This window comes from Xenopus laevis, chromosome 3S (assembly GCF_017654675.1).
Source record: "Xenopus laevis strain J_2021 chromosome 3S, Xenopus_laevis_v10.1, whole genome shotgun sequence".
Lineage (NCBI taxonomy): Eukaryota > Metazoa > Chordata > Amphibia > Anura > Pipidae > Xenopus > Xenopus laevis.
Window position 1 is genome coordinate 7178108 of NC_054376.1, and position 19139 is coordinate 7197246.

General features: G+C 43.7%; 1 protein-coding gene across 1 annotated transcript; it reads right to left on the bottom strand.

The window, feature by feature from the left end:
- Positions 1–3420: 3420 nt before the first annotated feature.
- On the bottom strand, positions 3421–17353 carry tmem263.S (transmembrane protein 263 S homeolog). Its single transcript, NM_001095070.1, is given in 3 exon segments — positions 3421–5968; positions 9501–9569; positions 17278–17353. Coding segments are annotated over 2 exon segments (345 nt in total). The 5' UTR covers positions 9565–9569; positions 17278–17353; the 3' UTR covers positions 3421–5687.
- Between the last annotated feature and the right edge of the window lie 1786 nt (positions 17354–19139).

Here is a 19139-nt window from a genome sequence, read left to right on the forward strand (position 1 = left end):
AAAACTATGGCAGCATAGGTATTCCCTGTACTAAGCACAATTCAGCAGGAACAGCCCCCTAAGTTTGCTCATAGTCTGTACAGAGAGATCCCATAAAACTATGGCAGCATAGGTATTCCCTGTACTAAGCACAATTCAGCAGGAACAGCCCCCTAAGTTTGCTCATAGTCTGTACAGAGAGATCCCATAAAACTATGGCAGCATAGGTATTCCCTGTACTAAGCACAATTCAGCAGGAACAGCCCCCTAAGTTTGCTCATAGTCTGTACAGAGAGATCCCATAAAACTATGGCAGCATAGGTATCCCCTGTACTAAGCACAATTCAGCAGGAACAGCCCCCTAAGTTTGCTCATAGTCTGTACAGAGAGATCCCATAAAACTATGGCAGCATAGGTATCCCCTGTACTAAGCACAATTCAGCAGGAACAGTCCTTTGCTCACAGCCTGTACACAGATATATTTATTTTACAGTATTTACAGAAGCACACCCCCACAATTCACCATAGATGAATTCATCAGGTATTTATTTATTCACTCGAATAGAATTCTTGGGGGCAAACCTATCAAAGGGGTCATTAAAAAATATTGGTGGCTAGGACACCACATGAGAAAAAAACAATTGGTGGCCAAAATTGGTGGCCAGGCCCCCCCCACATTATAAGAAAATTGGTGGCCAGGGCCCCTTAAACGTCCATGCCTTCCCGAAGTCAGCAACTCTCAGAAAGATGGGGGGCCCGGCTAATCAAGTAAGTGTGGTGTGGCCGGGCCCCCCTTACCCTCAGGGCCCCCTACAACTCTCCCCCGTCCCCTCCTGATGGCTGCCCTGGATGTGCGACCTTGCACCCCCGTTTCCTGGTCTGGGTTGAGCTCTTGCTCCTGGTCTCCCCGTCGCCACATTACACTGTCAGCTTCCGGTTTTATAGCTGCGCATCTGCTCACCCCGCCCCTTTTGTGATGTCATCGGCGGAAGAAACCCGAAAGTCGGGCTACGGTGGGCCGAGGGGGGGTTTAGGTGCAGGTTTTACACGACCCGCACATCACTAGGCTAGACATATTGTCAGTTTCCCAGGTGCCCCCAGTCATGTGACTCGTGCTGATAAACTTCAGTCACTCTTTACTGCTGTAAATTTGAATGGTATCACCTCCCTCCCTTCCCCCCAGCAGCCTAACAGAACAATGGGAAGGTAACCAGATAGCAGCTCCCTAACACAAGATAACAGCTGCCTGGTAGATCTAAGAACAGAACTCAATAGTAAAATCCAGGTCCCACTGAGACACATTCAGTTACATTGAGTAGGAGAAACAACAGCCTGCCAGAAAGCAGTTCCATCCTAAAGTGCTGGCTCTTTCTGAAATCACATGACCAGGCAAAATGAGCTGAGATGCACCTACACACCAATATTACAACTAAATACACTTGTTGGATCAGGAATGACATTTTATATTGTAGAGTGAATTATTTGCAGAGTAAACAGTGTCATTCAAACCCCGGATTCTGTAGAATCTCTTGTTGGCAGGGAGAGGCGTTAACTAGAGCCAAGGAGGAGCCTTAATTTTGTTTGTAATAATCTATATAGAGCTGCTGAATTGCTTCCACTTACCAACTATAGCGATAGTTTAGGGTACATTAAAGGTTAACTAACCCTTTAATGCAAAGTATTAACTCCTGGGGTTTAATTGTTAGAACTTTGGGAAGCTCAGCAAGTATTCCAACCACCACCATGTGTGTGTCCAGTAGGGTGCTTCTCAATCACTAGTACGGGTATGGGACCTGTTTTCCAGAATGCTTGGGACCTGGGGTCTAACTGATATCTCCATAATTTCTTCATACCTTAAGTCTACTAGAAAATCATGTAAACATTAAATAAAGCCAATAGGCTGGTTTTGCTTCCAATAAGGATAAATTATATCTTAGTTGGGATCAAGTAAAAGCTACTGTTTTATTACAGGCATGGGACCTGTTATCCAGAAACCTCTGGACATGGGGTTTTCCAGATAACGGATCTTTCTGTAATTTGGATCTTCATACCTTAAGGCTACTAGAAAATCATATAAACATGAAATAAACCCAATAGGCTGGTTTTGCTTCCAATAAGGATTAATTATATCTTAGTTGGGATCAAGTACAAGATACTGTTTTATTATTACACAGAAAATTATTATTTTTAAGAATTTGGATTATTTGGATAAAATGGAATCTATGGGAGATGATCTTTCCATAACTCGGAGCTTTTTGGACAACGGGATCCTCCGTAATTTGGATCTTCATACCTTAAGTCTACTGTATAATCATTTAAACATTAAAGGGATCCTGTCATCGGAAAACATGTTTTTTTCAAAATGAATCAGTTAATAGTGCTACTCCAGCAGAATTCTGCACTGAAATCCATTTCTCAAAAGAGCAAACAGATTTTTTTATATTCAATTTTGAAATCTGACATGGGGCTAGACATATTGTCAATTTCCCAGCTGCCCCTGGTCATGTGACTTGTGCCTGCACTTTAGGAGAGAAATGCTTTCTGGCAGGCTGCTGTTTTTCCATCTCAATGTAACTGAATGTGTCTCAGTGGGACATGGGTTTTTACTATTGAGTGTTGTTCTTAGATCTACCAGGCAGCTGTTATCTTGTGTTAGGGAGCTGCTATCTGGTTACCTTCCCATTGTTCTTTTGTTTGGCTGCTGGGGGGAACAGGGAGGGGGTGATATCACTCTAACTTGCAGTACACCAGTAAAGAGAGAATGAAGTTTATCAGAGCACAAGTCACATGACTTGGGGCAGCTGGGAAATTGACAAAATGTCTAGCCCCATGTCAGATTTCAAAATTGAATATAAAAAAATCTGTTTGCTCTTTTGAGAAATGGATTTCAGTGCAGAATTCTTCCGGAGCAGCACTATTAACTAATTCATTTTGGAAAAAACATTTTTTCCCATGACAGTATCCCTTTAAATAAATCCAATAGGCTGGTTTTGCTTCCAATAAGGATTAATTATATCTTAGTTGGGATCAAGTACAAGCGACTGTTTTATTACAGGTATGGGACCTGTTATCCAGAAAGCTCTGGACCTGGGGTTTTCCAGATAACGGATCTTTCTGTAATTTGGATCTTCATACCTTAAGTCTACTGGAAAATCAGATAAACATTAAATAAACCCAATAGGCTGGTTTGGCTTCCAATAATGATTAATTATATATTAGTTGGGATCAGGTACAAGGGAAATCATTTTTAAAAATTAGAATTATTTGATTATAATGGAGTCTATGGGAGATGGCCTTTCCATAATTCGGAGCTTTCTGGATGACGGGTTTCTGGATAACTGATCCCATACCTGTATAAACAAAAAAAAAACCCCAAAACATTGGTTTTTGGACCTAAAATTGAATATCGATCACTTTGTCAACAAGGCTAGTAAAATAGAATGCGATTTACAGAAGAGATATTTTATTAAATCTATTCAGGCACAAAAAAAAAGTCACAGCACAATTCACAGTTCGATTGGTCGACTATATCTGAAGTCTCGGCACATTGAGGCTCTGCTTATTTACTATGAGACAAACACAAATATTCTGATAAAAGAAGTAAAGGGAGCCAAACGCATACAAAGTAAGGGGGTTACGGTCTCATAAAACAAGAAGCTCAAGGGCAGAGACACAAACTCAGATTCGGGAGATTAGTCGCCAGGCTACAAATCTCTTCTTCAGGGAGACTAATCTCCCCGAACTGCCTCCCCTGCGGCAAGAATGTAAATCGTCGGCGGGATGGGCGACTTTGGAAAACGAAACTATCCGACAGCCATCCCGCCGGTGATTTACATTCTAGCCGGTGGGAAGGCATTTCGGGGTAGATTAGTCGTCCCGAAGAAGACGAGATTTGTCTCCGGGCGACTAATCTCCCTGAATCGCATCGTGTCTCTCTGCCCTAAAGGGGAAATAAAGTCAACCTCTTGCATACAGATGGAATATCCAAGGTTAAATAAAGCCCAGAATAAAAATAGCTGAATAGATTGTAAGCCTAAAAGAATCAATTTACTCTAATGAAGCAACTGTCCAGTACACAATCATTACACATTATTGATAGTCTTAAAGGTCTCTGGAAATGCAGTTGCAATATCTGCTCTTGGCACTGCTGGTTCTGGATATTGTAACAATGTAGCGGATAAACAAATGGCCTGCAGGGATTGTGGGAAGTAGAATCTTGGCTGGAGAAGAGTCGACTTCTGCTACAGGGTGTCAATAGTCAGAAGCAGCAGTGAGTGCAGCTTTCAGTAGGGATTACATTTACAAACCACTTTAAACCTGCTGATTATCAGTAATGAATTTATGGTAAAGTTGGTATATTTTTTGATTGGATTTGCCTTGGTACATTGTACAGTTATTTAATCTGGGAGACGCTATATGCAGAGAGACATTGGAACTCTCGACTAATGATGGGGGAATTTTTCCCGTTTTGCTTCGCCAGAAAATGCGTGAATTTCCCGCTAAATGGCGAAAAATTTGCGAAATGCTAATTTTGACACAGGCGTCAATTTGATGCGCTTTAAAGTCAACGGGAGCTTTCTAAAAAAAAAAAATATATATGACACCGGCAGCGAAACGCAGAAATTTGCACCTGTCAAATAAATTGTCCCATCACTACTCTCGACCCATGTATAGGGGGGAATAATGCCCTCCCAGACTTTATCACATATATTGCTATTTGCAGCTCCTGACTTGTATCTCTTATTTGGTTGTTAGGGCTGCACTTGCCTTAGCAACCAGTCAGCAGCCTGAATGACATAACATATTTTGAATGGTAAAGGCAAAGCGGATAGAAGCTTGCCAGCTGCAGCCTTCTACAAGTAAATCTAGACTATTCTTGTTCTGGGTGTTACTTGCCCTTTAAAGCATTATACATAGTATCAGAGAACGACATCAGAAATTTACCTGCAAATAGGAACCTGCTAATGTACAAGACACTAAGATGTTCAGACTCAATGGATAGAATATAGGCTAAAACATAATAGGCTGGTGTTGAACTACAATTCCCAGCTTCCCTCGGCCGGGAGTTGTGAGTTGGCCCCAGAGCAGAGGAACGACCTGTCCTAGAGCAAACGAATAAAGGGCAAACTAACATAAATAAAGAAAATAATTGGAACCCCATAATGAGACAATATTGATATCTATTGCAAAAAAAAAAAAAAAAACCAAGCTTCATTTTATTGTATAATAAACATAAATATGAACATTATTATTTTTTTTTTGTATGTCTCAAGGTGGAGGCGGGGACTTAAAGGGGTGAAATCTTGGACAAGTAAAAAATACAAAAATGCAGCTCCAGGGTCCTTCCATTGCATTGATTGGAGTTTTTTTTTTCCCTGCGTCTCCGGTGATGATGTAGAAAGCGGGCGGCGGCCTATTCTGCTCTACGCTAGCGACAACCTCACCGTCGACCCGGGGTGGGGCAGCTGAACATTCGTAAATGGGTTTGGGAGTCATAAATGTAACGTTTGCATTGCAGTTTCAATGAGCCGCCATAGTCTGAGGACACGCCTGCTGCGACGCCATTGGCTAGCTCACAAGCACCGCCGCAACCTGACCTGGAAAACAAAAAAAAAATGAAAGAATAAAAAATGGCTGCGGCGGTGGCTCGTTTGTGTGGCGGATGCCCAGTCACACCTTTTATAATCTCTCAATAAAGAGTTCTTGGCTCAGTCGGACTTGTCCTTCTTTTTTCCTGACACTTTATTGGACACAGCAGATCCCACAGCCGCCACGCTCCCGGTCACTACAGACACGCCTCCTTTGACGATGCCGACGCCTATACTGGGCACCGACGTCACGGCAGTTTTGGTCACTTCAAAACTCTTCCCTCCAATCCAAGCCACGCCTCCGATTGTGGCGCCAACAGCCCCTCTGGTCAGGCTGAATATTCCGCCGGTTACACGGGAAATCATGCCGGGCTGCTGCTGAGGGTGGTCTTTGACGGCTCCTTATGGGTCAGACAGAAGAACATTAGCGAATCTACATCATGTTAACAAAATGAGGAGGTTATTAAATCATTATTTCCCTACAGTGTAATGGCCAGGGTACCCCCACATGACACTCCAGAGAACAGAGCTGCAAAAACAGAAAGTAGATAACAGATAAGTTCTGAAGAATCCCATTGTATACAACAGAGTTTATCTGTTATCTACTGTGTATCCTGTGCTTGAATGGCTGCCCCCATGGCTACACAGCAGCTTGTTTATATAAACTATAGTAGTACTTATCTGTTATCTACTGTGTATCCTGTGCTTGAATGGCTGCCCCCTTGGCTACACAGCAGCTTGTTTATATAAACTATAGTAGTACTTATCTGTTATCTACTGTGTATCCTGTGCTTGAATGGCTGCCCCCATGGCTACACAGCAGCTTGCTTATATAAACTATAGTAGTACTTATCTGTTATCTACTGTGTATCCTGTGCTTGAATGGCTGCCCCCATAGCTACACAGCAGCTTGTTTATATAAACTATAGTAGTACTTATCTGTTATCTACTGTGTATCCTGTGCTTGAATGGCTGCCCCCATGGCTACACAGCAGCTTGTTTATATAAACTATAGTAGTACTTATCTGTTATCTACTGTGTATCCTGTGCTTGAATGGCTGCCCCCATGGCTACACAGCAGCTTGTTTATATAAACTATAGTAGAGTTTCTGAAGCAAACACACCAGCTGTACCAATGCAGGGCAGCACTACATTATATTTTAATACACTTTTATTTGTTGGTGTTACTGTTCCTTTAAGTAGTGTACTGTACTGTAGGTAAGTGGGTGCACAGAAGAAGATAATTATATAGATAAATGTTGTCCATGAATAGGTTATTTAAAAAAAGGGAGAACTTGCTCAGCAGGTTGAACTCGCTGCAGTCACACTCATTACTCAGGTGATTAAAGGACTAAGGAGGGTGTTGAGCGGATACACTGGGAAGTATCGCAGCTCTATGTCCCTCTCTGGACTCTCAGTTCAGGTCCCTGTTGCCCTGATACTTTATTTCTACTTATTGTGCCCCCACGACTCTGTATTGGCTTGTGCTCATAGGCAGCAATGGAACAGTTCAGTATAAAATAAAAAAAAAAACTGGGTAAATAGACAAGCTATGCAAAATAAAAAATGTATCTAATATAGTTAGCTAGGCAAAAATGTAATGTATAAAGGCTGGAGTGAGTGGATGTGTAACATAATAGCCAGAACACTACTTCCTGCTTTTCAGCTCTCCACTGATTGGTTACCAGGCAGGAACCAATCAGTGACTTGAGGGGGGCCACATGGGTCATAACTGTTGCTTTTGAATCTGAGCTGAATGCTGAGGATCAATTGCAAACTCACCGAACAGTTATGTCCCATGTGGCCCCCCTTATAGTCACTGACTAACTCAGAGTTAGAGAGCTGAAAAGCAGGAAGTAGTGTTCTGGCTATTATGTTACACATCCACTCACTCCAGCCTTTATACATTACATTTTTGGCTAACTAACTATATTAGAAACATTTTTTATTTTGCACAGCCTATTTACCCATTTTTTATTTTTACACTGAACTGTTCCCTTAAAGGAGAATTCAACCCGTAATATAAAAAAACCCTACCCTAGTTACACCCCCCTCCCTCCTCCCCCCCAGCCTACCTCGTACCCGGGGCAAAGGCCCCTAACTTTTTACTTACCCCTCTGTGCAGATTCTGTCCTCGGGAGTACACGGCCACCATCTTTTTTTCTTTGTTAAACTTCGGAAGCAGACTGTCGTTTTTGACACATGCGCAGTTGGAGTAATATTCCATCTCGATCAACTGCGCATGCACCGAAAGTCACGAAAAATGTCACGAAATTTCTGAAAACTTTTTGGAAACTTTTGGCGCATGCGCATTTGTTCAAGACAGGATATTACTCCAACTGCGCATGCACCAAAAGTCACGAAAAAACATCACAACATTTTCTGAAAAATTTTCTTCATTTTTGTGACTTTCGGCGCATGCGTAGTTGGAGTAATATTCCAGTTCTGAACAAATGCGCATGAGCTGAAAGCCACGAAAACTCCTCAAAGTCACGAAAAATGCCACAAAAATTTCACAAATTTTTGTGACTTTCGGCACATGTGCAGTTGTTTGGGACTGCAACTGCGCCAATAGTCATGAAAATTTCCAGAAATTTCATGGCGTTTTCCGTGACTTTCGGACATTTATGTGACTTTCGGCACATGTGCATTTGGAGTAATATTTCGGTCGCGAACAACTGCGCATGCGCTGGAAATCACCGAAAAAGACATTTTAGTGACATTTTTCGTGACTTTCGGAAATATTCGTGACTTTCGGTGCATGAGCAGTTGTTCGGGATGGAATATTACTCCAACTGCACATGCGTTGAAAACGGCCGCCTGCTTCCAAAGTTTAACGAAGAAAAGAAGATGGCTGCCATGAACTCCCGAGGACAGACTCTGCACCGAGGGGTAAGTAAAATATAAGGGGCATTTGCCCGGCATACCAGGTAGGCTCGGGGGGAGGATCTATGAAGGGTAGGGTTTTTTGTTTTTTTTTGTTACGGGTTGAATTCTCCTTTAACGCTGGTGGTGTAGAAGGCACAATCCTGCTGTTAGTTTCTACCAATAGAATGAATGTCACATATTCTTTGGAAAAAAAATATTGAAAGAAAAAAAAAAAACAAAAAAAAAACAAATATCCTATGTATCTAGCTTCGGCTGAACTTAAAGGAACAGTTACACCAAAAAAATTAAAGTGTTTTAAAGGAGAAATAACCCCCCCAAATAAGCAAAGCTCCTACCTACTACCCTAGAATAGTCCCTCCTCCCTGATTTCCCCCGCCCCACATAGTTCGTTACCCCTGAAAGTGCCCCTAACACTTTGCTGCAGAGTAAGCGCATCGGAGCTCATGGGCACCACCCGGCAGATCTCTGTTCTTCTTCTGTAAGTGAGCGCTGTATTGGCGCATGCACAGTTGGAGCAGTGTTCCAGTTCATAGCAACCGCGCATGTGCCAAAAGTTCTGGAAATTACTGAAGGGAAGAAAGAGGACCTGAAGACCGGAGAGCTGCAAGATGTTGTCCATGAGCTCCGCTGCACTTATGCTGCTCCCATATGTGAGCAAAGTGGCACTTTCAGGGGAAACAAATTATGTGGGGGGGGAGAGTAGTAGGTAGGGGCTTTAGGGGCTGTAACTGCAAGTGATGCAACTACTATAGTAACAGAGTACCCCAAAGTCATCACATACTACTCACCAGTGACATTTCCTTTATTAATGTGACAGATAAAGACTAAACTGGTAATTGATAATGGGATGGATGTGAGCCGTTACACTATATAAAGTATGAAATACAAACTGTGCTGGGTACTGCGCTCCTGTAAGTATGTCACATCACAGATAAGCAACAGGCAGCGCTTTATAGACAACATATGGTGCCCCAATTCCCAACTGAATAAAAGCAGGTGCAGATACAATACAGCAAGTTCCCCAGTGAGTAGAAAGGCAGTTACCCTCTGGGGGCTCCTCACACAGGTACGGGGGGGCGGCCTCTTCAATCTTCTCCGTCTCACTCATTATGTCTGGGGAAATATCAAGCAACACACACAGGGTTAATATATAGATACACTGAATAAATACACATATAGATACAATGTATAGATATACACTGTATAGATAGAGATACACATAGAGATACACTGTATAGATATAGAGATACACTGTATAGATATAGAGATACACATAGGGGGTCATTTATAAAGTTCGCGCAGCGCATATTTTTCGCAAATGGTTGTATTGCGCATGTTTTTTGCTGAGCGTTAATATATTGCACTGCTCTGCCCGTCTTTCCGGTTTTTGCGAATTCGCAGTGTGAATAAATTTTCGCAAATGGCGCGCAAATGAGACAGTAGTTTGCGCGAGCGCACCCAATGTGAGAGGTTGTTGTGCGCGAAAATAGCGTTAAATTCGCAGTTTGCAAAACTGTTTTGCGAATATTTTATCCGCCACCAAAGTTGTGGCGTAATTGAGTCGCAGAGTGTGCGCATAAAGATTCGCAATTTGCGAATTGTGACATATTTATAAAGCCCCTTTAGATATTCGCATTGTGAATAAAAAATTTGCAATTCTGTATGCACCCTCTTATTCAGCTTTATAAATATAACCATGCGCAGGGCAAATATATTCACTTTGCGAACCAATCTGCCCTGCGCGAAGTTTATAAATGACCCCCATAGAGATACACTGTATAGATCGTTTCAGCAGGGTGAGTGAAATAAAGATGGCGGTTTATTTTGAGGGTAATGCATAGAAGGGAGGCACAAGACAAAGCCAATAATCATGGTGTGGCACATTCACATGGCAGTATAGAGTGTCACAGTGTAAATAACTGCAGTCCCCTGATAATACAAAAAGTACAAAAAGAGGGGTATCAGGCACTGCACAAGGGCCACCAAAAATAAAAATGATTAAAAATGGAACATTTATTGTAGATTCATAAAAAAAGGAACAGTATCTCCATTGGCCCTGCACATTTCACTTAGTCATGGGCTACACCAGCCTTTGGCATGGAACAAACCTGAGAGAGAGCGAGCGAGAGCGGGCGAGAGCGAGAGAGGGCGAGCGAGAGCGGGCGAGAGAGAGCGAGGGCGAGCGAGAGCGGGCGAGAGAGAGCGAGGGCGAGCGAGAGAGAGCGAGCGAGAGAGGGCGAGAGAGAGAGCGAGAGGGCGAGAGAGAGCGAGAGAGAGCGAGAGGGCGAGAGAGAGCGAGAGGGCGAGAGAGAGCGAGAGGGCGAGAGAGAGCGAGAGGGCGAGAGAGAGCGAGAGGGCGAGAGAGAGCGAGAGGGCGAGAGAGAGCGAGAGGGTGAGAGAGCGAGAGGGTGAGAGAGAGCGTGAGAGGGAAAGAGAGAGTGTGAAAGAAAGAGTGTGAGAGAGAGAGAGGGAAAGAGAGAGAGTGAGAGAATGAGCGAGTGTGAGAGAGTGAGAGGGAAAGATAGAGTGTGAGAGAAAGAGAGAGGGAAAGAGAGAGTGTGAGAGAATGAGCGAGTGTGAGAGAGAGTGAGAGTGTGAGAGAAAGAAAGAAAGAAAGAAAGAAAGAAAGAAAGAAAGAAAGAAAGAAAGAAAGAAAGAAAGAAAGAAAGAAAGAAAGAAAGAAAGAAAGAGAAAGTGTGAGAGAGAGAGTGTGAGAGTTAGCGAGAGTGTGAGAGAGAGCGAGAGTGTAAGAGAGAGCGAGAGTGTAAGAGAGAGCGAGAGTGTAAGAGAGAGCGAGAGTGTAAGAGAGAGCGAGAGTGTAAGAGAGAGCGAGAGTGTGAGAGAAAGAGAGAGTGTGAGAGGGAGAGTGTGAGAGGGAGAGTGTGAGAGAGAGTGAGATGGAAAGAGAGAGTGTGAGAGAGAGCAAGAGAGCGTGAGGGAAAGAGTGTTTTCGAGGGCACCAAGGGGAGGCAAGTACCTACTGCTAGCTCACTGGCCAACACTTCATACCCTCCAAATGCAAATTGAATTCTGCTACTTGATTGGCCATGCGTTCATGGGTGTCATTTTGCGAGGTCCCAGCTGTCACTTTGTTGTTGTGTTATTAAAGGGATGGTTCACCTTTGAGGTAACTTTTAGTATGTTATAAAGTGCCCAATTCCTAGCAACTTTGCAAATGGTCTCCATTATGTATATTTTATAGTTTAGTTATTTGCCTTCTTCTTTTCACTTTTTCCAACTTTCAAATGACCCCATCTAAAAAATACAAATGCTCTGTAAGGCTACAAATGTATTGTTATTGCTACTTTTTATTACTCCTCTTTCTATTCAGGCCTCTCCTATTCATATTCCAGTCTCTTATTCAAATCAATGCATGGTTGCTAGGGGAATTTGGACCCTAGTAACCACACTGCAAACTGGAGAGCTGCTGAATAAAAAGCTCAAAAATCCCAAATAATAAAAAAATGAAAACCAATTGCAAATAGTCTTAGAATATTCCTCTCTATTCTTACTAAAAAGGTGAACAAGCCATTTAAGGAGTGATACATATTGTCCACCCCACCCCATACAGGTATGAGTTCTATTAGCTACAGAGCTGGGGCATTGAGGCTGGACCTCAGATTTTACAAATAACGGGACCTTCTGTAACAAAGAACACCAAGTCCTCATCTTCAGGGTGCAGAGAGCTATTATGGGGGTGTTGGACTTGATTTTTAAAGTAATGAAAAAACTGGTGTGTTTGCTTCAAAGTACTACTATAGTTTATATAAACAAGCTGCTGTGTAGCCATGGGGGCAGCCATTCAAGCACAGGATACGCAGTAGATAACAGATAAGTACTACTATAGTTTATATAAACAATCTGCTGTGTAGCCATGGGGGCAGCCATTCAAGCACAGGATACACAGTAGATAACAGATAAGTACTACTATAGTTTATATAAACAAGCTGCTGTGTAGCCATGGGGGCAGCCATTCAAGCACAGGATACACAGTAGATAACAGATAAGTACTACTATAGTTTCTATAAACAAGCTGCTGTGTAGCCATGAGGGCAGCCATTCAAGCACAGGATACACAGTAGATAACAGATAAGTACTACTATAGTTTATATAAACAAGCTGCTGTGTAGCCATGGGGGCAGCCATTCAAGCACAGGATACACAGTAGATAACAGATAAGTACTACTATAGTTTATATAAACAAGCTGCTGTGTAGCCATGGGGGCAGCCATTCAAGCACAGGATACACAGTAGATAACAGATAAGTACTACTATAGTTTATATAAACAAGCTGCTGTGTAGCCATGGGGGCAGCCATTCAAGCACAGGATACACAGTAGATAACAGATAAGTACTACTATAGTTTCTATAAACAAGCTGCTGTGTAGCCATGAGGGCAGCCATTCAAGCACAGGATACACAGTAGATAACAGATAAGTACTACTATAGTTTATATAAACAAGCTGCTGTGTAGCCATGGGGGCAGCCATTCAAGCACAGGATACACAGTAGATAACAGATAAGTACTACTATAGTTTATATAAACAAGCTGCTGTGTAGCCATGGGGGCAGCCATTCAAGCACAGGATACACAGTAGATAACAGATAAGTACCACTATAGTTTATATAAACAAGCTGCTGTGTAGCCATGGGGGCAGCCATTCAAGCACAGGATACACAGTAGATAACAGATAAGTACTACTATAGTTTATATAAACAAGCTGCTGTGTAGCCATGGGGGCAGCTAGGGTAAATTAAATCCCTAGCAACCAGAGCGCTGCTGAAATTCCAAGCTAGAGAGTGGCTGAAGAAAATAAATGGTATTATTCAAAATCCACAATGAAGACCAACTGCAAAGTGTCTCAGAATATCATTACTTGCATCATTAAATTTAAAGGTGAACTACCCCCATCTGCATTAAACAATGACTGCTGGATGCTTGTTACTAGTCCCGGTGCAAAAAAAAAAAAAAACACTTTTTTTTTTATATTAACCTTAAATATTATCTATTTAGCTTTTACCACATAATGTGTAAAATTTAATTGTTAAAGGTGCTGAATAGAAGCAAATAAGTGAGCTGGATACAAAGGTCGGACAAGTCAGTGATGGCAACTGTAGCCACCAGACACTGTGCCAACTAAAAGGCCTGCAGTCACAGCAGTACGTGCAACAGTTGCATCACACTCGATATCATACTAAAATGTTGAGACTGCAACAGAACCATTTCTCCTACACTTTTAAAAGAAAAAGCCATAAAAACCTTTTGTGAGCGTGTGACTTAGTATAAAGTCAGGCAAGCATGGGTTAATCACAAAATAAACATTCCTGGAAGCTAGAATTACAGTTCTCCCTCCCCAAATGCTTCCCCTTGGGATGGCAGGCTGTATTTTTGGAACGGAGTGTATCTATTAGGCATCAGGATGGCTGTAATATACAGAAGAACATTTAGCCAAAAAATCACAGGGTGGAGAGGGTGAGACGAGGGTGAGGAGAGGGTGCAGGGACAAGGCTTGTGTAAGAGCACAGGAGTCGCTCCCAGCAGTGACGTGGCACAGATTATCTCATTACTAATACACAAACCCAAAACAGGGCAGGACAGTGCCGGGGATCTTGGCCTTTTAGTGCGGAGGAAATTAACAAGGATACGGGCACAAGTATGAGTTGCACCGACAATAGCTTTGGGGCCACAGGTCAGACACCTCCATGTTACTATAGGAGACAGTGTCAACCCCAACGGGACTGAGCGAACCCAATAAAAATGACGTCTGTCCCCCAATTGAGTGCAACAGTTGCCACAGAGTTAAATCGGTCTCAGTGCCTCACCTTTCAATTTGCAGAAATTTACAGGATTTCAGTTAATCCCACGTTTCATCTGCAGGATGAGCTAGAGCTTCAGGCCAGGTTAAAGGCAAACTAAACCCATCATGTGAGCACATGGCTGCTGCACAGGGTCATTGCAAAGATCCACTGCCCTAACCAGATACCGACTAACGGATTTTCTCCCCTGTACCTGACCGGAAAAGGTACAGCTGTAGGGCAGGATTGGTGGTCGCCATGTCTAGCCGCATCACTTCCTGTCTGCCAAACAAGGGCATGCTGTGGTTGGCATATTCCCGTTTGGCAACTGCCACCAGAAAGCCAGGGACAAGTGCTACAATCAACGCAGCAGCGGGGAACCCCACTGGGTAGCCATGACTTTTCCACTCAGGTAAAAGGGAGCGGGGCCTTTTGGGGGAAGTCTGGCTGGAGTGGGGCCTTTTGGGGGAAGTCTGGCTGGAGCGGGGCCTTTTGGGGGAAGTCTGGCTGGAGCGGGGTCTTTTGGGGGAAGTCTGGCTGGAGCGGGGTCTTTTGGGGGAAGTCTGGCTGGAGCGGGGTCTTTTGGGGGAGTCTGGCTGGAGAGGGGTCTTTTGGGGGAGTCTGGCTGGAGCGGGGTCTTTTGGGAAAGTCTGGCTGGAGCGGGGCCTTTTGGGGGAAGTCAGGCTGGAGCGGGGCCTTTTGGGGGAAGTCTGGCTGGAGCGGGGTCTTTTGGGGGAAGTCTGGCTGGAGAGGGGTCTTTTGGGGGAGTCTGGCTGGAGCGGGGTCTTTTGGGGGAGTCTGGCTGGAGAGGGGTCTTTTGGGGGAGTCTGGCTGGAGCGGGGCCTTTTGGGGGAAGTCAGGCTGGAGCGGGGCCTTTTGGGGGAAGTCTGGCTGGAGCGGGGTCTTTTGGGGGAAGTCTGGCTGGAGAGGGGTCTTTTGGGGGAGTCTGGCTGGAGCGGGGTCTTTTGGGGGAGTCTGGCTGGAGAGGGGTCTTTTGGGGGAGTCTGGCTGGAGAGGGGTCTTTTGGGGGAGTCTGGCTGGAGCAGAGGACCTGTGCATACAAGATGAGTTTAGTTCTCCTTTAAGTAATTTCAGTACAAGATTTAGATGGATGTTCTGTGGGACAGGGACTCGTCTGTACATTAGAAAAGCTCAGAGACTGTTAAAGCCACTGGCTAAATTAGCTTCAGTTTCCCAGTAAAGTGACTGGTGATGACAGAGGAGCCCATGAGGGCAATTGTTTTAGGCCCAAAGAGAAGGAGCAGCAGCTAAAAGTGCCCCTGGGATCATTGCCACCCCCCCCCCCATGAACAATTAACCCTTTCATACAGACAGAGCCCTAGGACCTGGTCATTGTTTTGGGGGCAAGGAATCCGCCTCCTGGAAACTTGTAAAACTGTCCCACTTCAACTGCTGCAGAACTACAACTCCCAGAATCCCCATCTAGTTTAGTTGGGAGATACAACTGTTCGAAAACACAATATCTCGCTATAAAGTGGTACATTGTAACAACAGATCATGGACCAGTTGCAGGGAACACAATGGAGAGACACAGGTCAGAGATTCATTGTAGTTGTTAAACTACAACTCCCAGTAACCCCTCCAAACAGCTGTACATCAATAACCCTTTCATGGCCAAAGCTTGGATCTCAATCATTTATTGTGATACATACATTTGAGTTTTTTTTTGCACCAGTAGGCCCTTTATTTAGTTATTTAATCCCCCCCACCAGGATTTTTTATTTATTCTTCTATTTTTTTAATGATCTTAAAGTTATTTATAAACCCGTGCATTTCTGATTCTGCGGTTTTCTGGAAACAACGTAGCCGGCTCTGTACCCCGTTTAAATCAACAGGCTTCTTCCAAATGGTTTCAGGAGTCAGAACTGACAGTGCGGTGAATATATTCAGCTCTACTGCCACTGCTTTTAATCAGGGTTGCCAGGTTGCCAAATTGGGCTACTAATTTACAGTCCAGGCTGGTTTTGGAAGTACAGATTTGGGCCTTCAACTGGGTTTTACTTTGGAAAGTGTTTGCCCTAATGTGCCAAGCCTGCATCTCCCAGTGCATGTTGGGTAATGTAGTTTTTGTACTTTTTTGCCGACTGCCAAGTTTAATGTAAGACTACAATACCCAGCATGCAATGTGATTGACTTGTGTAGAAGTTGGGAATGACCAGATTTTGGGCTCTGTATTCTCGAATTCTCCAGTGACTTTCCTCAAATTGCAAGGGGATGAATCATCTCACTGGATGCAGGTCTAAAATTCCCAGCATGCTTTGCTGTACTGAAGAGCAGAAGGGTGCAAGGAGTTGTATGCCTTCGGATAAACACTACTGACATTCTATACAAATCCAATAGGAATTGTTGGCCCTCCAGCAGCAAACTAAAGTACTGAAGGGTGCAGGGAGTTGTATGACTTTGGATAAACGCTAGTGACATTCTATACAAGTCCAATAGGAATTGTTGGCCCTCCAGCAGCAAACTAAAGTACTGAAGGGTGCAGGGAGTTGTATGCCTTTGGATAAACGCTACTGACATTCTATACGAATCCAATTGGAATTGTTGGCCCTCCAGCCCCAAACCAAAATACTGAAGGGTGCAGGGAGTTGTATGCCTTTGGATAAACACTACTGACATTCTATACGAATCCAATTGGAATTGTTGGCCCTCCAGCCCCGAACTAAAGTACTGAAGGGTGCAGGGAGTTGTATGCCTTTGGATAAACACTACTGACATTCTATACGAATCCAATTGGAATTGTTGGCCCTCCAGCAGCAAACTAAAGTACTGAAGGGTGCAGGGAGTTGTATGCCTTTGGATAAACGCTAGTGACATTCTATACAAGTCCAATAGGAATTGTTGGCCCTCCAGCAGCAAAATAAAAGGCAGTTAGTAAATAAAAGGTTATACAGACAGATAGAGAGACATAATTGTCCCTCCATCACATGAGCATCACATAGATCAGTATAAAGATCACGTGTCACGACATACAGCAATAGAAGCCGCAGTGTTTATCACATACCAGTACACAGAGCTTCCTGCCCCAGCAGCAGTCACAGTACCGAGCTTCCCTCCCGCCGTCACTACGAGCTTCAGACTTCACTCCGCTGTTACGGCCGCTTGCAGACGTGGCGCTTGACGCATACCTCCAACCCAGCCAATCAGCTCCGAGCAGCGTTCGTCCAATGGGTGAGGAGGGATGGAGGCGTGACGTGGAAGGCGTCCAGATGTTCCAGAAACACCGTTAACTGCGCGGTGGCAAGATGGCGCCGTTGCTAAGTTACGAAGTCCCCCCATGTTGTCAGTGATTCTTAAAGGGGAACGCCACCCCAAAACAGATATTTTGTAATGAAAAAAATGTCATTTTGACAAACTTGCCACGGATATGATGGCTTAGCCCTCCTGGTGAGAATATTTCAGTGGTAATGAAACTAAAATAAACAGATATCTGGTTGGACTTGTCCTGTGTATTTGTGTTTGACTTCTCGTAGCAGTTGCATTTAGGATTAGGAATACTTCACATTTTATTTTTTTGGAAACACGGAGCTTTAGTTAATCTGGTTTTAAGTGTTTTGTTTAACTTTCCATCCCAATTTACTGAGGCAAATATTCCCATATCTTTCTGTCAGACAGTGTCCTACTGGGACACCAGGGCCCACCCATAAACCTTACACCAGGGCCCCACCCAAAAACCCCTTAGACCATGGGGCCCACTCAAAAACCTTACACCAGGGCCCCCACCCAAAAACTCTAGACCAGGGGCCCACCCAAAAACCTTACACCAGGGCCCCCACCCAAAAACTATAGACCAGGGGCCCACCCAAAAACCTTATACCAGGGGCTCACCCAAAAACCTTACACCAGGGCCCCCACCCAAAAACTATAGACCAGGGGCCCACCCAAAAACCTTACACCAGGGGCTCACCCAAAAACCTTAGACCAGTGGCCCATCCAAAAACCTTAGACCAGGGCCCCACCCAAAAACCTTAGACCAGGGCCCCACCCAAAAACCTTACACCAGAGGCCCACCCAAAAACCACTTTAAGGCCACATACTACTTAGTTAGCAGGGCCCAACCCCCAGTTTACTGCTCATTTGGGTCCCTTGCACCATTTTTTGCAATTTCTTCTAAAGAGCTCCATTTTCTGTAACTGAGCCCTCAACTATTCTACCATCTTTATTATAAAATGACAACTGAGGAAAATGCCTTTTCAGACCAAGTCAGCAGCTTAATTGCCTCTGTATGGGCCCACTAACATGCTTGACAAAGGGGTTATACTCCCCGAAACGTTGCATCGCACTCCGCTTTGAAATAAATTCTGAAGATTTCTTACAGTCCTGTGTGCCGTTGGAATTCCTTTGCTGTACTCTGCTGTGGGGCTTGCCGAACCTCTGCCAGTGAGCACCAGGCATATTGTTGTTATCTATTGGGTGTGCGAGATCCTGCCTTGTTCCCACTAACAAGCTTGCCTGATGAAATTGCCTGTTCAGGCAGGTTGTTCCCCTTTAAAGTAACTTTTAGTATGATGAAGAGACTAATATCCTGAGACAATTTGTAAGTGGTTTTATTTTTTATTATTCGTGCACTGATATGAATTATAGATTGGCATATGAATAGGAGTGGCTTGTATAAAAAGATGAGTAATAAAAAGTAGCAACAATAAAAAAAACACATTTATAGCCTTACAGAGCATTTATTTTCAGACAGAGTCAGTGTTCTCCAATTAAAAATTGGAAAAGAGTCAAAAGAAGAAGGCAAATCATTCAAAAACTATGAAAAAAAGAAAAAATTAAGGCCAATTGAAAAGTTGCTTAGAGATAGCCATTCTATAACTAAAAGTTGTAGGACCCTTGTAGGACCTGCACATTTCGTTTTTCCATCTC